Below are 22,751 nucleotides of genomic sequence, written 5' to 3'. Positions count from 1 at the left end.
ATATATGGCATGAGTTCTGTTCATTTACGAAAGCCTGGTTACCTTAGTTGTGGGCAGTCCATATCAGGCTGTTAAATTGTACGTTTTGTAGGATAGTGATCAAATCAACACTTTAATTTTAAGGAATAAATCTGTTTTAAGATTTATGATTTACTCATTCATTTGGGTTAAATGGACATTTATAGTGATTAGTGCCCTGCTGGCTTTCAGTTCTCAGTAACCAATAAATTTTAGCTTTAAAGGTGGTAGTATATTTTATTTTACCCTTTGTTATTGAGCCATTTAACTTTAAAGTGATTTGTGTTTTAATAAATGTATAATTTCTTTAGATTAGATTCATTCATAGTGATGTCCTACTTTTTATCTACCTTATTTTTAAAATTTCATATTCAAATTAAAAAGCTACATATAAGGTGAAAGAACACCCATGGCTTCACCAATTGTTAGCATTTTGCCACATTTGTCTTATTTCTCTTTTTCATATACATGAATTTAAATATGTCCAACAAAATGATGTATAGATATTACCGCTTAAATACAATTTCTTTTTGCTAAACCTGTTTAAATTTAAGTTACACACATTATGAACTTTACCCCTAAATGTTGGAATATGGGTCCCCTAAGAATAAGGAAATCCCTATAAATAACCATAACATCGTTATCACTCTGAGAAATTTGACATCACATTTCCCCTGTTGCATAATAATGCCTTATTTAGCTCTCTAACATCCTCTCCCTTTCCCCCTTTTCAGGTTAAAGATCAAAGCATTCAATTGTCTCTCTTTTTTTTTTTTTTTTTTTGGAGACACAGTCTTGGTCTGTCTCCCTGCCTAGAGTACAGTGTGTTCTTTAGTCTTTTTAAGTCAGGAATAGTTGTTCATCTTTTTCATGACATTGCCATTTTTAAAGAGTTTGGGTCAGTTGGGTTTTGATTTGTGTGACTTTTCCTCTCATAATTTTATTCAGGTTGAATAAGTGTCCACCATTTGAAGTTCTTCTTAAGGGCAGTGTGAAATTTGTGTTTCCATCCCTAGTGCTTACTATGTAGTGCCAAGTGTTTACTAATAAATTCCAAAGTAAATGAACTTATTGCTACCGTATCTCTACATATGCTGATAGATAAGTTAATCCAAAGTATTATAGAATTTCTGAATTATTGGGACTTTAGAAGTCATCAAGTCTATCCTCCCATCCCAAAAGGGTATCTTTTTGACTTTTTGGTCTTTTTAAATGAGAAATGTTGAAGTATAAGGAAAAGAGCCTTGAGATAATTTGGGTGTCACTGAGAAAATTGCATGCGTCTGGAATTATGTGTATCTAGTAAACTTTGCTACCAGCTGTCATGGTATAGAAATGTTACTTGGCCTAATAATGAAAATATTTGCATATATATCCTCCTGAAAATCAATTAACCCCAGGTTTATTGCTTTAAAATGAGAGTGATAGAAGTATTGCTATGTTCTAACCCTACAGCATCATTAAATTAATATCCTAGGCTTTCAAATAACGTCTTAAAGAATTACATGGGTTAGAGTTAAGGCAACCCATTAGACTGCAGAGTATCTCTTTTTTATCTCACGATTTTTGCAGTTCCTTGTTGCTTCTACTGTATTGAAAACCTGCTTTAAACAGTTCTTTTAGGCTGTGTTTTTGAGGAGTTGGAGATAATTTTTATGGGATCAAAAGATTTAGGATAAATACTTAAGTAAGTATTTTGCCTAGAGGAAGAACGAAGTTACTTATTGCTACCAATAAAGCTTACAGTTTATTTTGACTATAAAAATCAAACTCATCTATTCTTGTCTTTCAGGTCATTGCTCCCATAGAAAGGACCATATGTATTCCTTAAGTTGCAGAATCAGTTTTTTGCCTTTTACTTGCTCCTTGTGTTTTTTCTCTTTTCAGTCTTGAACTGACGTCTAAATGAAATTGCACTTTATTGTTGAACTAAGCTAGCAGAGAAGAGACAAGAGACTATGATAGTGTCAGAACTGTTCCTGCTTCTTGGAGAGGAAAAAAAAAATTAAAGAAAATAAATTGTTTAAAAAATTTTAAGAAGAAAAAGTAAAAAAAATAAATTAGTTAAAATAGTGTCAGAACTGTTACCTTGTATAATACAAATTCTAGTAACTCTAATTGCTAATCTTACATTTATCATAATAACTCATTTTACTTTTAGAGAGCTACGGTCATTTGAATTAACCTATAATATTTAACCCTAATATGTATGCCTTTACAAGTCTACTTTATTGAGAAAAAGAACATAGCAAGCATATTAGGTTGATAGGACTGGTTTTGAGAAATTTGAATTTTGTTACTTTTGATTATGTAATAAATTGCTTAAGAGAAAGATGAGTACATTTAAGTGAATGCAGTATTTATCATATTTTGAAATTATTAAAATTTTATTTAGTATTCAGATGACCACTATGATAGAGATGGATAAGAGTTTCATCTTATATTCTGAGTGAGAAAATTGAAATACACCCCCCCAATTTTTTCTCTGTTATAACATCTGATCATATTAAATTTTGAATAAGATGCTATAAACTTATGTATAAGCTCTTTTCTCCTTTTTAGGTGTTTATAGTATTTCATTATAATAATATTTGAGTCTACCTTAATATGCTAGGTACAATTTTCAGATTCATTAGTGGTTCTGCCCTGTTTGGAAGGAGGCAGGAAACATTGTGGCATACTTAATAATTTCAGCAAGCTGTATTTATCTATTAATAAAAGCACTTGTTTTAGGTTTTGTCTTTTAGACTGTCATAATTTCTGATCTTTTATATAGTTCTTCCAGTGTTTTTCAAATGGCCAGGTCCTATGGTTTAGTGACTGAAACACTTATTTAGGAATTGAAAAAAACAGGCTTTGTTCTTTGCTTCTGTTTATTAATCCTGTTGTTACATTGGGAATTAATCTAAGTCTCAATTAGTCCATCTATAATACTCTCAAGATTGTCCATTCCTTGTCAGCCTCATGACACTGCTGAACGCATTAAATGAACTAGTCCAGGAAGTACATAAATTTAATGTACTAATATTTATATGTATTTATTTATTAAGTAATTCAGTTTTTTCCTCATTTACAGTCTGTGGTAAAACTAGAATGTTAATTTATCAGTCTTAATTTGCTCTTCCCTTTCTTTTCTAAAGTTTTTGTTTACTGTAAGATTTTTAAAGACATAAAAAGTTCTCCAAGCTGCTATCCTAAGCCATTGCAAATAGCCAATATTAGAGAAATGTTCTTCTGTTTCATTCAAATGGCTTGTCTTCTAGAGAAGATTGGGGTGATGATTAAACACATTCTTTCAAAGTAGTTGATAGGGAAAGTCGTTAGGAAGGGGAAATACTCAGAGATACTAGGTTCATTCAGTTCCAGACCACCACAATAAAGTGAATATTGCTATAAAGCAAATGTTACAATGAAGCAAGTCACATGGCATTTTTTGGTTTTCCAAGCACATAAAAGTTATGTTTACACTATACTACAGTCTCTTAAGTGTGCAGTAGCATTATATCTAGAAAACGATGCACATAACTTAATTTTAAAAATACTTTATTGCTAAAAAATGCTGACAGTCTTCTGAGCGTTCAGCAAGTTGTAATCTTTTTGCTGGTGGTCTTGCCTCAGCGTTGATGGCTGGTGACTGATCAGGGTCGTGGTTGCTGGAGGTTGGAGTAGCTGTGGCAATTTCTTACAATAAGACAACAATGAAGTTTGCTGCATCGGTTGACTCTTCCTTTCATGAAAGATTTCTCTGTAGCATGTGATGCTTGATAGCATTTTACCCACAGTAGAACTTCTTTCAAAATTGAAATCACTTCTTTCAAACCCTGCCACCACTTTGTCAACTAAGTTTATGTAATACTCTAAATTCTTTGTGGTCATTTCAGCAATGTTAACAGGATGGGCATAGTGGCTCAATGCCTATAATCCTAGCACTTTGGGAGGTCAAGTCAGAAAGATTATTTGAGAGTTCAAAACCAGCCTGGGCAACATAGCAATACCCCTGTCTCTACAAAAGATTAAAAAATTAGCCAGGTGTGTCCCAGCTCTTAGGGAGGCTGAGGTGGGAGGACTGCTTGAGCCCAGGCGTTCAAAGCTGCAGTGAGCTGTGATTGTGCCTCTGCACTCCAACCTGGGTGACAGACTGAGACCCTTTCTCTATTTAAACAAAATAAAACAAAACAAAAAACAGTGTTAACAGCGTCTTCAGCAACAGTAGATTCCGTCTCAAGAAACCACTTTCTTTGCTCATCCATAAGAAGCAACTCATCTGTTAGTTTTATCATAACATTGTAGCACTTAGTCAACATCTTCAGGCTTCACTTCTAATGGTCTTCTCTTGCTATTTGTAGCCCATGTGCAGTGATTTCTTCTACTGAAATCTTGAACCCCTCAAAGTCATCCATAAGGGTTGGAATCAACTTCTTCCAGTCTGTTTTGACCTCATCCCATGAATCACAAATGTTCCTATTGACATCTAGAAGGGTGAATCTTTTCCAGAAGATTTTTCAATGTACTTTGCCCAAATCCATCAGAAGACTTACTATCTATGGCAGCTATTGCCTTATAAAATGTATTACTTAAGTGATAAGACTTGAAAGTTGAAATTACTCCTGATCCATGGGCAGCAGAATGGATGTTGTGTTAGCAGGCATGAAAACAACATTAATCTCCTTCTACATCTCCATCAGAGCTCTTGGGTGACTAGGTGCATTGTCAGTGAGCAGTAATATTTTGAAAGGAATCTGTTTTTCTGATCAGATGGTCTCAACAGTGGGCTTAAACTATTCAGTAAACCATGCTGTAAAGAGTTTTGCTGTCATCTAGACTTTGTTATTCCATTTATAGAGCGCTGGCTGAGTAGATCTAGCATAATTCTTAAAGGCCCTAGGATTTTCAGAATGGTATATGAGCACTGGCTTCAACTTAAAGTCACCAGCTGCATTATTGCTGCCTACTAACAGAGTCAGCTTGTCCTTTGAAGCTTTGAAGCCAGGCACTGACTTCTCTCTAGCTATAAAAGTACTAGGTGGCATCTTCCTCCAATAGAAGGCTGTGTTGTCTACATTGAAAATCTATTGTTTAGTGTAGCCACCTTCATCAGTTATTTTAGCTAAATGTTCTAGCTAACTTGCTGCATCATTTCCATTAGCTCTTCCTGCTTCACCTTATACTTTTATGTCATTGAGACAGCTTTTTTCTTTAAACTTTATGAACCAACCTCTGATACCTTTAAACTTTTCTTCTGCATCTGCTTCATCTCTCTCATTCATGTGTTCACTGGAGTAGCACTTTATTTACTTACTTATTTATTAGAGACAGGGTCTTACTCTGTTGCCTGGGCTGGATTGCAGTGGTGTAATCATAGCTCACTGTAACTTCAAACTCCTGGGCTCAAGCAACTGCCTGCTTCAGTCCCCTGAGTAGCTAGTACTATAGGGCAGGGGCCACTGTGCCCAGCTAATTTTTTTTAATTTTTTGTAGTGACCAGAGTCTCGCTATGTTGCCCAGGCTGGTCTTAAACTCCTGGCCTCAAGCAATACTCACACCATGGCCTCCCAGAGTGCTGGGATTATAGGTGTGGGCCACCAGCTCCCAGTGTGGAGTAGCATTTTAAATTTTCTTTAAGAACCTTTCCTTTGCATTCACTGCTTGGCTAACTGGCCCACGAGGCCTGCCTTTTGACCTGTCTTTGCTTTTAACATACCTTTCTTAGTAAGCTTAATAATTTCTAGCTCTTGATGTAAAGTGAGTAATGTGGGACTCTTCTTTTCACTTGAACACTTAGAGGCCACTGTAGGGTTAATTGGCATAATTTCAATATTGTTGAGTCTCTGGGAATAGGTGGCCTGCCATGAGGCGAGGTAGAGAGATAGGAGAGGAAGACTGGATCGGTCAACTGGTGGAGTGGTCAGAACACATAAATTTATCACTGTCTTATATGGGTATGGTGTGTGGTACCCCACAACAATTAAAATAGTAATACCAAAGATCACTGATTGTAGGTCACCATAACAGGTATAATAATAATGAAAAGGTTTGAAATATTGCTTAAATTACCAAAATGTGACAGAGACATGAAGTGAACACATGCTGTAGGAAAAATGGAGCCAACGGACTTGCTCGATACAGGATTGCCACAAATTTCAATTTGTAAAAGACGGAATATCTGCAAAATGCAATAAAGGGAAGTGCAATGAAACAAGATGTGCCTGTATATACCTAGGAGTGGAATTGCTGGATTATAGGGTAATTATGTGTTTAGCATTTTGAGGAACCACCAAACTATTTTCCATAGTGGCTATATCATTTTGCATTCCTGTCAGCAGTGTATGTAGTTCCCAATTTCTCCACATCCTTGCAGACACTTGTTACTTTGACACATTGCCTGTTGAGTTTGTCAGGTCTCTTGGGTCTTATCTGGGTAGTTCCTCGGACTTTTGTCTACTTTGACCATGATAGTTTTGGAAATTATTGGCCATTTGTTTAACAGAATTTCACTTAATTTGAATTTGCTTGATGCTTGCTTATGATTAATTCAGGTTGTGTGTTTTGGGAAGTGTATGTCAGGAGTGATATTGCATTGTTTCTCATTGCATCTCAGATTAGTTGCCACATGATGATGATGTTAACTGATGATGCTAACTTTGAAGCAGTTTTGTAAGATAAAGGTGGTGCCTATTAGACTTCTTCATTGTAAAGTAATATTTTCCTTTTATAATTGGTATCTCGTGGGAAGAATCTTTGAGACTATATTAATATCCTGTTTATCATCATGCTTTTACCGACTAATTTTAGCATCCATTGATGAATTTTGACTAAAACAATTACTACTGTGGCATTTCCTATTTGGTGATTTTCCTCCGTTAATTTTTCATCATGTGAAATCTATCTATGACATTGTAGGAAGCTTGTTTATTTAGAATCACGTAGTGATAAAGTTGAGAGGATCTTAAAGGATCCTCTAGTGACAACCCTGCTGGATAATCATACCATGTCAGTGGTGGAGTGGGTCTTATAAACACAGACTATATAAAATTCATATTTGGAATATTTTTACGATGTTATTAATTGGCATTCTTTTAGTGTAGATTAGAACGGTGTTACTTTACGTTGATCTGTGGACCGGTGCTAGTCCACAAATTATTTATTACTGTATGTAAAAATACAGTAAAATGTGATAAGTTGAGGCAACAAGTAAGTGCTTAGACTCTTTCACCAAAATTTGACATTATCATAACAATTGTATGGTTTTTGCAGGAGTATTTGTCTATAACAGAGTGAAAATTTTAAAAAACTTAATCCTTTATCTCAGTTGGCTTGAAAAGCGTTGGCCATAAAGAACACTCAAAAACTGAAATGCTTGGGAGGCCGAGGCGGGCGGATTGTTTGAGCTCAGGAGTTCGAAACCAGCCTGAGCAAGAGCGAGACCCTGTCTCTACTAAAAATAGAAAGAAATTAATTGGACAACTAAAAATATATAGAAAAAATTAGCCAGGCATGGTGGGCATGCCTGTAGTCCCAGCTACTCAGGAGGCTGAGGCAGGAGGATCGCTTGAGCCCAGGAGTTTGAGGTTGCTGTGAGCTAGAATGATGCCACGGCACTCTAGCCCAGGCAACAGAGTGAGACTCTGTCTCAGAAAAAAAAAAAAACTGAAATGCTTAATAGATCTGTTGAATATGTACATCATGGTGTTCAGAAATCACTACATTCCTTAAGTAGTTATATTATGCGCATGCCACTGGATTATGTGAAGGAAAAAGGTTAGAAAAGAGGGGAATGTAAATATAGATAGGAAAAATAGGAAGATAGATGCAGGAAAGAGAAAATGTTTCATTATTTTATGAGTAGGCAATAATGCTTTAAGGTACATTCACTGGCATATCTGATGTAGATTGCCTCTTTCATCTGCAGCTTTGTTTTCAGCTTTGTTAATTTATATGTATTAGGAACCAGATTGATACAGAATCACAGAGTTTTAAAAAATAATCCCTTTTTACGTGAGAGAAACAGAAAGTGTGGTAAATGTTCTACATTTTATGTCCTTAACATTATCACGTAGAGAAGGCACTAATTTTCAGAAGAGCTAAGAGAAGGAAAGGAAGGGGAAACCAGTCAAAGTACTTAGCAGTTTTCTATAAAGAGGCAAATGAAGAAAACATCAAAGAGAAGAGAGAAATTGTTGTGGGGGTGATTGTTCAGTATGTGTTAGTTCTATCAGTTTATTTAGTTCCTGCTTAGTTGGTAAATTACGTTTGAATCTGCAAAGTATTTATTAATTATTATTATTATTTTGGCCTTTGTAATAGATTATTTTAATTTGATCATTGTTTTCTAGGAATACAGGAGTTTCCAGAAAATATAAAAAATTGTAAAGTTTTGACAGTTGTGGAGGCCAGCGTAAACCCTATTTCCAAGTAAGTTCTTTTCAGTTGAATTATAAGTTACTTATGTGATTAAAACAATTATAAAACAGTAGTAGAATGTTACTTTACGTATTTTAATGGAAAATATCAACATTAAGTCTATAAAAAATTTCAATTTTGGAGTAAAAAAGGAATTTTTAAACAATCTTTCTAACCCCATATATTATAAACATAAAATTGAGATCCAAAAGAGATAATGCAGGTATTTTGCTCCTGGTCTGACAGATACTTGTTGTCACAAATGAGATTAGAATCCAGATTTTCTCACTCAGTGTTACTTTCACATGTAAGAATGCCTTTACCTTCAAATCAGATATTTGGCGCCTCAAACTTCTGAAAATAATAAAAAGAAACTGAAAGGTCAAGAACGTTAAACAACAAAAGGAAAAAACATGATTGGTTGCAACATATAGCAGACATACGTTCTTTATTGATGATAATGGCTATAAACAGGAAGTTTCCTGGCACCAAAGCTGTTAAATTTTGCAAAAATGGAAGGGTGAAGCAAAAGATGAATAGAGCGAAGCATAGCTAAGTATAGCTAAGTTGAAAGTTGAAACCAACTTCCACGTTTTATAATACTGTTTTTCTTTTTCTTTCTTTTTTTTGGAGACAGTTTCACTCTGTCACCCCGGCTAGAGTGCAGTGGCATCATCATAGCTCACTTCAACCTCAAACTTGTGGGCTCATGTGATCCTCCTGCCTTAGCCTCCTGAGTAGCAGAGATTACAGGCAAGCACCACCACACCCAGCTAATTTTTGTATTTTTTGTAGAGATGGGGTCTTGCTCTTGCTCAGGTTGGTCTCCAATTCCTGAGCCGAAACCAGCCTCCTGCCTCAGCCTCCCAGAACGCTATAATTACAGGCATGAGCCACCGCACCTGGCAATACTGTATTTCTTGATGGGTTTTTCCAAACAGTCGTTTCACTTGCTGTCAAGATGGAGGAATGGAGGTAGAGGATAAATAAGATGTGTCAAAGTCTTATGTGTCTTACTGCATGAGGATTTTGTACTTGTTAAAAATCTGAGACAAACATGTAAAGATAATGTATATTCTCTTCATTTAAAAATACTGCTCTAGCCTCGAGTTTTAGATTTGTAACTTGTTTCATAATCAAGAAGAAATACAAGTAAAGCTAATACACATAAATTCTTACATGGTCCTAAAATGTCATTCAGCTTTTAATATTATTTTTCTCATTTGCTCTTTGTAAAATTCTACAATCTTAAAATTATTTAGGGACCAAATGTTGATATCGAAAATAATCTGAACTAGTGGTTTCAATGAGGGACTATTGTGCGCCAGGAGACATTTGGCAATTTCTGGAGACATTTTTGGTTTTCACAATGGGGTATGTGGGTGTGTGTTACTGATACCTAGTTGGGTAGGGGTCAGGTTTGTAGCTAAATATCTGACAGCTCACAGACAGCTTATACACAACAAAGAATTATTCAGCTCAGGATGTCTTTGCCAAGGTTTAGAAATTCTTATCTAGTCCTTTGAATTGATAATAGAAAAGGCACATTTCAAGAGTGCCTGCTGATTTCATAGTTAATGTCCTAAATGTATTTCTGTGTACTGTGGCTTATTCATAGTTGACTATTTTGTGTAGATTTTATGTTATTAAAACAAATATTACCTCACTTGCTTTTTACAAAGTAATGAAGATGCAAACCTTGAGACAGGTAAGTTATTACAAAAAGCAAATCTTAATTTGAGGGTTTCTAATAAAAGTAAAGAGGTGACTATTGTCTGTTGAGAAAGTATCTTCAGTAAAAGACTAAAATTCTATGTATGAACTTAATTTGAATTCTGGTATGTTTTATATAGGCTCCCTGATGGATTTTCTCAGCTGTTAAACCTAACCCAGCTATATCTGAATGACGCTTTCCTTGAGTTTTTGCCAGCTAATTTTGGCAGGTAAATTATAACTTCTTTCAAAATCAGTTATTGTTAGCTCTTGTAAAGTGTACAAAACTACAAACTGCTTTAGAAATACTGTTAATTACAGTTTCATAGGCTCTTTTGTACTTACTTGCAAGCATTGTAGTTTTTTTTTTCTTTCTTTTTTTTATTTTTGGGTCTTTTGGTGAGGACCGGAAAACCTGCTAGACAAATTCTAAAAGAACTGTAACACTGCCAAGCGTTGTAGTTTTTATGGTTTCTTTGGATCTTGTTTTTTCGAAATAGTTTTCCTAAGTAAACAATAAACAATGAAGATTTTTTTTCTTTTTTTTTTTTTTTTTGAGACAGGGTCTCAGTGGTGTCAATGGTACAGTGGTGTCATCATAGCTCACTGTAGCCTCGAATTCCTGGGCTCAAGCGATCCTCCCATCTTAGCCTCCCAAGTTACTGGGACTACAGGCACCACAACGCCCAGCTGTTTTTTAAACATTTTATATAGATGGAGGTCTCACTTTGTTGCCCAAGCTGGTCTCAAACTCCTGGCCTCAAGTGATCCTCCCTCCTTGGCCTCCCTGAGTGCTGGGATTATAGGCATGAGTACCCAGCTATGTTCTTAGCATTACATTCTAAAATGATTTAATATCAAGTCATTAAATATGAAATGTTCGATTTCAAATCAAAAGGTTTATTATATCTCAAACAAGAAGCAGTACAATTAAAGTATGTGCCTAAACTATCGACACGGTTTTGCCATCTTAATGGTAGCTTGCTCATGCCAGCAGCGAAGAAGCCTGGAGAGTGAGTGGCCATGAAATTGTGAACAGAGTTTTCCACGGCTTGTTGAGAATTGAATCATTTTCCTTGCAAGTAGTAGTCCAAAGCCTGGAAGAAGTAGTAATCCATTGGTGCAAGGTCTAGTGAATACGATGGATGACAGTTTCCAAGTCCAGCTGCTGTAATTTGAGCTGCAGTTGGTTTTTTGCCACATGTGGTCTTGCAAGAGAATTGGCCTGTCTCTAGTGACCAATATCTGCCACTTAATCGCAAGCATCCTCATCATTTCGTCCAAGTGGTTGCAGTACACATGTGCTGTAATTGATTGACCAGGTCTCATGAAGCTGTAGTGGATAATACCAGCCCTGGACCACCAAACAGACACCATTAGCTTTTTTGATGAATATTTGGTTTTGGACTGTGTTTTGGCACTCATCTTTATCCAGCCATTGTGCCGAACACTTGTGATTGTTAAAAAGAATCCATTTTTCATCACACATAACAATACAGTGTAGAAATGGTTTGCCTTTATGTCATGACTACAAAGAAAGGCAAGCTTTGAGACAATTTCTCTTCTGATGCTTGTTTAATTCATGTGGAACCCATCTATCCAGCTTCTTTACCTTGCTGATTTGTTTCAAATGGTCCAATATTGTTGAAATAGTAACGTCAAACCTTGCTGCTAATTCATGCATAGGTTGAGATGGATTTGCTTCTACTGCAGCTTTCAGCTCATCATTATCTACCTTGGTCTTAGGTCACCCATGTAGCTCATTTTCAAGATCAAAATCACCAGAATGAAACTTCTGAAACCACTGTCATCTGTGCATTCATCAGCCACATCTTTCCCAAACACTTCACTGATATTTTGAATTGTCTGCACTGCATTGGTTCTGCAATGGAACTCATATAAAAAATAACACAAATTTTTTACTTATCCATTGTTTCACAAAAATTTCTTTAAAAAAACAATAAAGAGGCCGGGTGCGGTGGCTCACGCCTGTAATCCTAGCACTCTGGGAGGCCGAGGCGGGAGGATTGTTTGAGCTCAGGAGTTCGAGACCAGCCTGAGCAAGAGCGAGACCCTGTCTCTACTAAAAATAGAAATAAATTAATTGGACAACTAAAAATATATAGAAAAAATTAGCCGGGCATGGTGATGCATGTCTGTAGTCCCAGGTACTTGGGAGGCTGAGGCAGATGGATCCCTTGAGCCCAGGTGTTTGAGGTTGCTGTGAGCTAGGCTGACGCCACGGCACTCACTCTAGCCCAGGCAACAAAAGCGAGACTCTGTCTCAAAAAAAAAACAAAACAAAACAATAAAGATAATCATAAGCCAAACCATGTGTTTGAAAGAATGAGGATGTACCTTCACAAAAAAATAAAAAAAGAAGTGTCAAAGTAAAATGTCGGAGATATCAACTGTCAAACTTAGTACTTAAGGAAATTGGACATTCCATACTTAATGAGCTAATAATTGGTTAATCTGTCTTCGTTGCTGGAATCAAAATTCTTTTTTGTTTTTTAGAGACAGCATCTCACTCTGTTGCCCAGGCTGGAGTACAATGGTGCAGTCAAAGCTGACTACAGCCTTGAGCTGGGCTCAAGCAATCCTCCTCCCTTCTTCTGAGGGTGTTTGCCACCATACCTGGCTAATTTTTCTTATTTTTTTGTAGAAATGGGGTATTGTTATGTTGTGTAGGCTTGTCTTGAACTCCTGTCCTCAAGCATTCCTTCGTCCTTAGCCTCCCAAAGTGCTGGGATTATAGACACGAGCCATTGCCCTCAGCCCTTGGAATCAAAATTATTGAGAAAAGAGAATCTGTTTCTGGGATCTACCTCATTTTCTCCCCATATCCTTCAAGTCCCTGAGTAATTTTTAAACAAACAGGTGAATGAATAATAAGTATCAAGTTATTATTCAGTTGAAATTAATTACTAGAGAAAGTTTTAGCCAACTAAAAGTTAATTTTGTCGTCATTTTTGTCTAAAATAATTAGTGCACTTGTCACGTTATTCTTCTGTATCTGGCATTTGCATCACTCAGTCTACTCATTTTACCTCTATTTTTAATGGAATGTACATCAGTGAAGTGCCAGAGAGTCTTGTCTTCCTTTTTATTTTGTTTTGTACTCCTTTGTAATTTTTAATATATTACTCTGCACACATAGTTATTACACAGTTATGTTGGTTGCTTTAAAATTTTAGAATATGAAATTGTTGAATTTCTTTTTTCGTTATAAATATTTGATTCGTTATTTGTTTTGCAGATTAACTAAACTCCAGATATTAGAACTTAGAGAAAACCAGTTGAAAATGTTGCCTAAGTAAGTAAAGGTGCTATCATTTTAAGAATTCAATTTAAAATTTTTAATCCTTAAGTCCTTAAAAAAATGTTAATTTTTTATTATTATAATGTGATGTAAGTTATTTTTAAAACCCAACATTTGTGATCACCATATTTGAATTAGTGATGTTAAATATAAAGCTGTATGCATTTGTTGTTGGTGTTTAACTTGGCACTACTGCATTGATAATGATTTTGTAGCTCCCTGAAACGCAGTCTTTTGTATGACATTAAAATCAAAATACGTATGTAAAGTCCACCTGTGTCTCAAATAGAGATCCCAAGTTCACATACTAGAGCTCATACATATTGATTAGAGTAATCCATGGGGTCTTTATGTGAAGCCTGATAACTATAGAACTTGGTTGTCTGGCTTTTTAGTCCATTGTAAATTAGAAATGGATGATTGGTCCCCTAATGGTAAGCTAATATCAAAAAGAGATGGCAATCCAAAAGCAAATGATGAGATTTAATTATAAAAGAAACAGGTCTATAAACTCAAACTGCACTGTGTAGTCTGTGGCCATTTATTGAACAGATGTCTTAAAACACCTTGAATGCATTGCTGTAGTGTTACAGTTTAGGGGTTGGCAAACTATAATCTATAATTAAATCTGGACTACCATCTATTTTTTTGTAAACAAAGTTTCATTGGAAAATGGTCACATTCATTCGTTTACATACTGTCTGGTTGCCTTTTTTTTTTTTTTTTGGAGACAGAGTCTCACTCTGTTGCCCAGGCTAGACTGCCATGGTGTCAGCCTAGCTCACAGCAACCTCGAACTCCTGGGCTCAAGCAATCCTTCTGCCTCAGCCTCCCGAGTAGCTGGGACTACACGCATGCACCACAATTTTTTTCTATATATTTTTAGTTGTCCAGCTAATTTCTTTCTATTTTTTTTAGTAGAGATGAGGTCTCGCTCTTGCTCAGGCTGGTCTCGAACTCCTGAGCTCAAATGATCTGCCTGCCTCGGCCTCCCAGAATGCTAGGATTACAGGTGTGAGCCACCGCGCCCGGCCCTGTCTTGTTGCTTTTGCTTTAGGGTGATAGAGTTGAGTAGTTGTCACAAAGATTGTGCAGTCCACAGGGCCAAAAATATTTACTGTTTGGCCCTTTACAGAAAAAAATTGCCAACTCTTGTTGAAATTACATCATCAAGACTTGTCAGCACTGAGGAGAAAAACATCTCCAGTTACTCCAGGAGTTAGTTGTTTAGTTTATTCAGCTTCTATGACATCGTATTTAGATCTGTTATGATATTTGCCACATAATTTTAATGTATGTTTATACATATGTCACTCTCTTTTTCCCTGACCAACATATGCACATTCATGCACATGTGTACGAGTCTCCCACCTTTCCCCCCACGATTTTAAGTCTTTGAGACCATGTCTAGTTTTTATTCCCAAAAGACAGTATGTTTTAGCTGAGTAATAGTTCAGTGCATGAATGAATGAAGCTTATAGTGATGGTTGTGAGTATAAATTAAAGTAGAAATTATGATCCATATTAAAATTCAAAAAGGTCTATATATTTTACCTATCTGGTACTCACAGTGATAACTCTTTACCTCGAAACTTGATTGGTTTCTAAGAGATTTGAATAACAAAGATGCAAATTGTTTATTTTAATAGCTAAGTCTACAATTAATATGGTCCCTCTGATATCATAGGCAATTCAATGATTTTAACTCCTTTTAGAGATTCAAATTAGGCTCTGTCAATGAATTTGCTAATATAATTCTTTCCTCCTTTCTTTTTAAGATATATAGTTACAATCTTTGAGACCTCACAAACTATAAAGAGGCTACAGTTTTAAATATTATAAAGCTATATGCATTCAGGATATGCAGTGACTTTTTTTAACGACCAAAGATTAGTGCAATGGAAGAAACTGTTGTTTTAGATCCATAGTTAAGTGAAATTTAATACCACCTAGATACTGGAGGGCACAGTACCAAGGACATAAAGTATGATTTAAACTTCCTGTGAGGAAAGGAGAAGATAAAATGAGTTAAATACAAATGAATTTTAGAGGTAGACTGGAGGAAATTTGGGAGTTATTTCTATTTTCTCCTTGAAGTATGAAGCTGAAGTAGGAAGCTGGACCTTGAAAAGTAGGAAGCTACATCTCTAAGATGCAATTTTGTTTCTGAGATTTCTAAACAATATGAGTAGCACTAAAGTTATTGGTATTGGCTATAGAAACTTGAGGTGGAGACACATTTTTGACTTTATATTTACCCTTTTTATTGTATATGTGTATCATTCACATTTTCCTAAAATTATTTTAAAAGTTAATTTTTCTGGGACGTCATTTATAATTGAATTTTTCCAATGCACTTTTATTCTTGTACCCTTTTCTAAATCTGTCATGCTTTATTTTTACAAATTACCCCCATTATGCTCAGTTGCCTGTGAATTTTCTATCTTGTCATTATAACAGTATTGAAGCAAGAAATGTGAGAGATTTATGTTTTATTCTTTCAATCTTCCACCTCTTCACAGCCTTCTTTACGTTTTTCAGATCCCCACCTGGTATAGTTATTTGAACATACGAGCTTACTATTGCAGCATGTGATTTTATACATCTGAAGAAAGATCCTAGAAATACCTTTTGCTTTGTTATGAAGGAAACTAGAACTTTACAGGTTTTCTGGACAAAGGCAGATATGAGTAAGGGAAATAGAATTATAGTACTTTAGAATAGATACTCAATACATCTAACTTAAAGCAGCTTTGTAAAAAAAATTGACAATGTGAGATGAATTAAAGGGTTGGTGAGAGAATGACATATATAAAATGTAAAGGTTGGGGAAGATTAGCTTCTTCTGATTTAGGTCAATAACAGTGTCATTACAATTGTGCTGTTTCTTCTTATATTCCTTCACTAAAAAGCTGGAGAAATGTTTTAACTGAGTTTTACTTTACTTATTTTATTTGTTAAAATTCCAAAGAAGCTAGAAATAGTTGTGTTTTTGTGCCATAATTTAAGGTGCTGGTGGATTTTAAATGATGTCCATTTCCAAAGTATTAACATAGTAATGTAATACACTGATAATATGATAATAACTATATTTTGCTATCATTTTGTCATATCCTACAAAATTGTTAATGTGGAGTTTCTTATCTGGATAATTGGTAACATCTTGATGTATTAAATAATACGTTTTTCTAAAAATAGCACCTAATAGCATAAATATTTGAATTACTTAGCAGTTAGTTTAATTTCAACAGGTACCTTTGCGAAAGGAGAAATAAGAATACAACATAATTTTTTTCATTACAAAACCAGTTTGTACATTTTTCAAGATCCTGTAATTGCAAAGAAGTGTTGATATTTAGTTGGAAATTAAGAATTGTATATTATTGCTTTAATTTAAAATAAATGTCATCTAATTATATCTGTGATTCTTATAAAATGTTATTTTGAATTGTATTGGATTTAATTTGAAATGTGGGGAGCAATGTAATGTTTACTATTCCTCTTAGCATTTTGAAAATAAATTTTCAGAGTTATCTTGAAGTTTTACAAATATATGAGCAGTCTTGAAAAAGCCTTTTTGCAATTATGGTAGTAATTATTTATGTATCTGCCAAACAATCTGATTTATTAGCTGATTTGTACTATATGAAAATTTATTCTGTGAAAAGCTGGAAATTCATTATTCATATTCCGGCCTATAGGTTTAAATTTATTGCAGTTGCTTCTTGAGAATATAAATGAAAAGTCTGGTGAGAAGCCAGAATTAGAGAATAATTGATAATTTATCTAGAAATTAAATGTGACTTATTTTTCCTAGAAAATTAACATTTTTATTTTGTCAACATGTGAAAGCCCATATTTCATTACTCATTACATAAGAATGTTTTAAACTAGTGGTCCCCAACCTTTTTGGCATTGGGGACTGGTTTCATGGAAGACAATTTTTCTGTGGACGGCCAGGGGAATGGGGGCGGCTGTAAATACAGATGAAGCTTTGGCAGTATGTGACCCAACAATATTTTGGAGGGTGGGGACTGGTAGAGCTCAGGCAGTGCCGCATGGTCCAATTCCTAACAGGCCATGGACCAGTACTGGGCCGTAGGCTGGGGGTTGGGGACCGCAGTAACCATGAAATCTGAAAACTTCCATGTAATTGAGATTTTTGTATAGTTAATTCTTTATTATTCCATTATGAATAGAACCATGAATAGACTGACCCAGCTAGAAAGACTGGATTTGGGAAGTAATGAATTCACGGAAGTGGTAAGTTCTTATCAGTCTCACTATCTGTAATTGTTATATTTGATCAAGAACAAATGTGAAAATTAAAGATTTCTCTTAAAAATTACATAAAGATATATATTTTTTTGAGGTATGAAGTATGAGTTCTTAACCAGAACTTTCCAGACAGAAAAATATTCAGACATTTAAAAATCTCACATAAGTAAGGATAAAATGTAAAATTAATGAGCGATTCGTGGAAGAGAGATCTAAAAGTTTTTCAGCACAGGAAGCAGAAAATTTCAATGATTACAAGTGAGAAACGTTAGTCTAGAATGCAGCAGGTGAAGTCGTTCTGTGTCAAAAATAATTCCCTTGAGTATTACTTAGGAATTTATTCAGTGATAGGATACTTCTCTATAATTTTACTTAATAGCTAAGGGGAAAATCATTGAGTGAAACAACTGTTATTTTAGAGGTGGTAATAAGACCTTTTCGTTGTTTGTGCTTTATATACTAAGTGCACTATAATGCTGAATCTAAAAGGAAAGGAGTGTGTAAGCAGTTTTTGTTTTTAGTGAGTTTTCCAGGAGAACTCAGAAAATAAGCTAGGTTTTTTTTTTTTTGAAGAGGAATTAATCAGGCTGAATATCATTATCATTAAAATTTTTTAAATTAGTTTGCAAGTTTGTTGTTTAAAATTATGTAGCTTTCAAATAATAGTCTTAAGAACAAGGATTTCTCAGAACTGTTTGCTGTAGTATTTCTTTCTGAGTATTGTACCATGATGGTTTGGAGTACCTCATATTTTCTCTAAAATACTCTCAAATTTTTCTATAATGCATGCTGTATTTCCTAAATTATCTGTCTATTATGCCCTTTCTTAATGTTTGTGTTATATATATTAATCTGTTTCCATATTAACTATTTTAAAATTCTCAATAATTTTAAAATTTGAGAATTTTAAAATTCTCAATTAATTTTCAAAATCTAGTAAGCTTTCAAAATCATCAAGTTTTATACCAATTTGGTCATCTGATATTATGCATTTTTAAAAAAACTTATAGAAGTACAATATAGCACAAAAGGAAATTTCTTTCAATCCAAGTTACATCTAGAATTCTTCACTGTATTTATATGTCAATGGTAAATCTGAATGACATGCCTTTTATGTATGACTCGTGTTATTACGGTGATTAGATATGATGGTACTCTACCATTACATGATCATTGACTGGACATGGCTTTGTGAGGTTACAGAAATAACCTTGAAGAGGGCATTTCAGTCTTTAGCCTCAAAGGGCCAATGCCTAAGAGCAAATTTTCGCCTGGATATCAAGGTCCACCACAACATTTGGATTAATTTTTAGGTCCCCAATACCATATTATAAACAATTTTCCACCATGAAATTAGAAATGTTTTCTAGGAATTTAAATAACAGAATGTTCTTATCATGTGGTAATGCCTTTATTTACCTTTCTTTTATTGTTCGACATTTAGGATATATGTTGCCTTTTTTATCCTTTTTAATTGTTACCAGGGAATATCTTTGTGATTTTCCTAAAATTTTCTAACAAACAATATCTTTTTATTGATAATGAATGAGAGTATGCTTTTATTGTACACATCGAAGTAGTAGGTGCTATTTTTATTTCTTCATGAATTTTAGAAATACTTGACCCTATTGTATAATCCAAAGCTTAAATGAATTTTATGTAATCTATGCTTATGGAGTGTTGTCTCTTTGATTTCTCCCTTAATAATGTTATTGTAGTAACTGTAATGCAGTGGAAAGGCTCACATCTGGCTCTGCTTTTTTATTTTTCCTATTTTTTCCCCTTTATTTAATGTTTTAAAACTAAAAGTTACCATTAGAAATTCCCAGGGCTGCTTTTATCAGATAAAGACATTCAGATAACTTAATTGGATATCTCTCCCCCTACCTTCTATCCAAATAGCCTGAAGTACTTGAACAATTAAGTGGATTGAAAGAATTTTGGATGGATGGTAATAGACTGACTTTTATTCCAGGGGTATGTATATGAAATTTTTAGTGGTTTCACTTATTGCTCTCTCCTTTGCAGTTTTGTGAATTGTGCATTTTGAAATTACTTTTAATTAGTAAAAAACAAAAAGGATTGTTATTTAATTCTTTATTAAACAGAAGCAAATTACGTTTTTTTTTTACTATGAACACATTCTTGATTAAATTCTGAAAACTCCCATAATAAACTTTTGCAAAATAGTCCCTCTTTAATACTGTAGAATGTGTCCTTTCCGGTGGTACCAACTGAATCTATTTAGGTTATTAAGTATGAAATGTCCAATTTCCTTAAGTGCTAAGTTTGACAGTTGATATCTCTGACATTTCACTTTGACACCTCTCGTTTTACTTTTATTGTGAAGGTACATCCTCAGTCTTTCAAATGCCTGGTTTGGCTTGCAATTATCTTTCAAATTTTTTTTAGAGCAACTTTTGTGAAACCATGGATAAGTCAAAAATTTGTGTTATTTTCGAATATGAGTCCTGTTGTAGAACCAATGCAGTGCAGACAATTCAAAGTATCAACAGACTGTTTGGGAAGGATGTGAGTAATAACATACAGTAATCAATGGTTTGAGAAGTTCTGTTCTGGTGATTTTGATCTTGAAAATGAGCCATGTGGATGGTGTCATGTAGACCTGAGACCAAGGTGGATAACAATGAGCTGAAAGCAGTAGTGGAAGCGAATCTATCTCAACCTTGCGTGAATTAGCAGCAAGCTTTGACGTTACTATTCCAATGGTATTGGACCGTTTGAAACGAATCTGCAAGGTAAAGAAGCTGGATAGATGGGTTCCACGTGAATTAAACAAGTGTCAGAAGAAAAATCAACTCAAAGCTTGCCTTTCTTTGCTGTCACGACATGAAGGCAAACCATTTGTATACCGTATTGGTACATGTGATGGAAAATGGATTCTTTTTGACAGTCGCAAGCATTCGGCACAATGGTTGGATAAAGATGAAGTGCCGAAACACAGTGCCGAATATTCAAAAAAAGCTAATAGTGCCTGGTGGTCCAGTGCTGCTGGTATTATCCATTACAACTTCATGAAACCTGGTCAGTTGATTACAGTGGATGTCTGCTGCAGCCAGTCGGATAAAATGATGAGAATGCTTACAATTAAGCAGCTGAGACTGGTCACTGGAAACAGGCCAATCCTCTGGCAAGACAACACTCGACCACATGTCACAAACGATGCTGCTCAAACTACAGAGGCTGGACTTGAAAACTCACTGTCATCTACTGTATTCACCAGACCTTGCACCAACTGACTACCACTTTTTTCAGGCTTTGGATCACTTCTTGCAAGGAAAAATATTCAATTCTCAACAAGCTCTGGGAAACGCCTTTCATGATTTCGTCACCACTCATGCTCTCCAGGCCTCTTCTCTGCTGGTATAAACAAGATACCATTAAGATGGCAAAACTATGTCGATAGTTTAGGTACATACTTTGATTAATTGTACTGCTTCTTGTTTGAGATATAATAAACTACACTTTGGATTCAAATCGGACATTTTATATTTAATGACCTAATATATCCTAATTCAGTTTGCCAAGGTTAACCTATGATATTTTCCATGAACTTTCTGTTTTAAAGACTGGCAAATTGTTTACTCCCATTTCTAAAGAAGTCATAAGAATCTCCATATATGCTGTATCACCAGAAGGTGATGGGCAGCCTAGTTCCCAAAGAAAAGTATATGTCCTTTGTCACTCTGCTAGGCTAAAATTAGTAGTTCTTAGCTTTATTGCTGAATACATTTCTACTGGCATTTTAAAAACAATTTGAGCTGGGCGTGGTGGCTCACACCTGTAATCCTAGCACTTTGGGAGGCTGAGGCAGGCAGGAGGATTGCTTGAGGCCTGGAGTTCGAGACCAGCCTGGACAACATAGTGAGACCGCATGTGTATAAAGGTAAAAAAAAAAATTAAAAAATTAGCTGGGTGTGGTGAGTCACACCTTGTAGCTACTCGGGAGACTGAGGCAGGATGATCCCTTGAGCCTGAGAGTTTGAGGTTACAGTGAACTTTGATCCAGCCTGGGTGACAGAGCAAGACACTAAAAAAAATGAATAAATAAAAACCAATTTGGGAGTCTTCTTTCTTGTATTAACATTTAATTTTGAATTAAAACTTGGTATTAGGTTTATTACTTTTTACAAATTACTTAATATTGACAGAGTGATTAGATTTTCTTTTTTTACTTGTAGTTTATTGGTAGTTTGAAACAGCTCACATATTTGGATGTTTCTAAAAATAATGTTGAAATGGTTGAAGAAGGAATTTCAGCATGTGAAAACCTTCAAGACCTCCTATTATCAAGCAATTCACTTCAACAACTGCCTGAGACTATTGGTTTGTATTGCTTTCAGATTCATGTAATTAACTTTTAAAGTAAATTCAAGGCTTCCATATAATCTCAGATTTTATTTGTTATGAAGTAATTTTTCCTGATGTGACGAGTTGCACAATTTACTCCCTTGTTGAGGTTACTGTGTTTTTATTTAGTCTAGGAAATCTCATTTTTATAACTAATAAATTTAAATTCTTTAAAAAGAAGTTAGGCCAAGTGCAGTGGCTCACACCTGTAATCCTAGCACTCTGGGAGGCCAAGGTGGGAGGATCCCTTGAGCCCAGGAGTTTAAGGTTGCTGTGAGCTACGATGACACTACTGCACTCTACCCAGGACCACAGAGTGAGGTCTCTCTCTCAAAAAAAAAAAAAAAAAGGAAATTGAACCTTACTCCTCCCCCTCTAAAAAAAAATGGTTAATTTATCCAAATTTGATTTAACTCTTGATCATAGCCCTTATTTGGTAACTTTTTTCAGTCCTACTTCATTATAGACACTCAGACAAGAAAACAGACCAGTTGAGCAAATCCCGAGAGATCTATAATTGCTATTATTGAGTCTGTTTGTGTAGTAGTTTGATGATACATCAAGGTAATTGAATTATTTTGATGAAAGTACCAAAAACTTCAATCTTGGCATCTTCATGGTATTTTAATATAAAAACTAAAAACATTTT

The 22,751-nt window shown here is 34.9% G+C and overlaps 1 protein-coding gene across 1 annotated transcript in view; it reads left to right on the top strand.

Moving 5' to 3' along the window:
* The window catches only part of ERBB2IP (erbb2 interacting protein), a 158,021-nt gene that overhangs the window by 70,411 nt on the left and 64,859 nt on the right, over positions 1-22,751 (top strand). Inside the window, exons 5-10 of the mRNA XM_012664503.1 lie at positions 8,352-8,430; positions 10,272-10,361; positions 13,391-13,447; positions 17,653-17,716; positions 19,634-19,708; positions 21,934-22,082. Coding sequence (XP_012519957.1) covers positions 8,352-8,430; positions 10,272-10,361; positions 13,391-13,447; positions 17,653-17,716; positions 19,634-19,708; positions 21,934-22,082 — 514 coding nt within the window. The remainder of the gene's footprint in view (positions 1-8,351; positions 8,431-10,271; positions 10,362-13,390; positions 13,448-17,652; positions 17,717-19,633; positions 19,709-21,933; positions 22,083-22,751) is intronic.

This window comes from Propithecus coquereli, unplaced genomic scaffold, assembly GCF_000956105.1.
Source record: "Propithecus coquereli isolate 6110/MARCELLA unplaced genomic scaffold, Pcoq_1.0 Scaffold9, whole genome shotgun sequence".
NCBI lineage: Eukaryota > Metazoa > Chordata > Mammalia > Primates > Indriidae > Propithecus > Propithecus coquereli.
The sequence above is the reverse complement of the archived record's forward strand: the minus strand, read 5'-3'. Positions and strand labels throughout refer to the sequence as shown.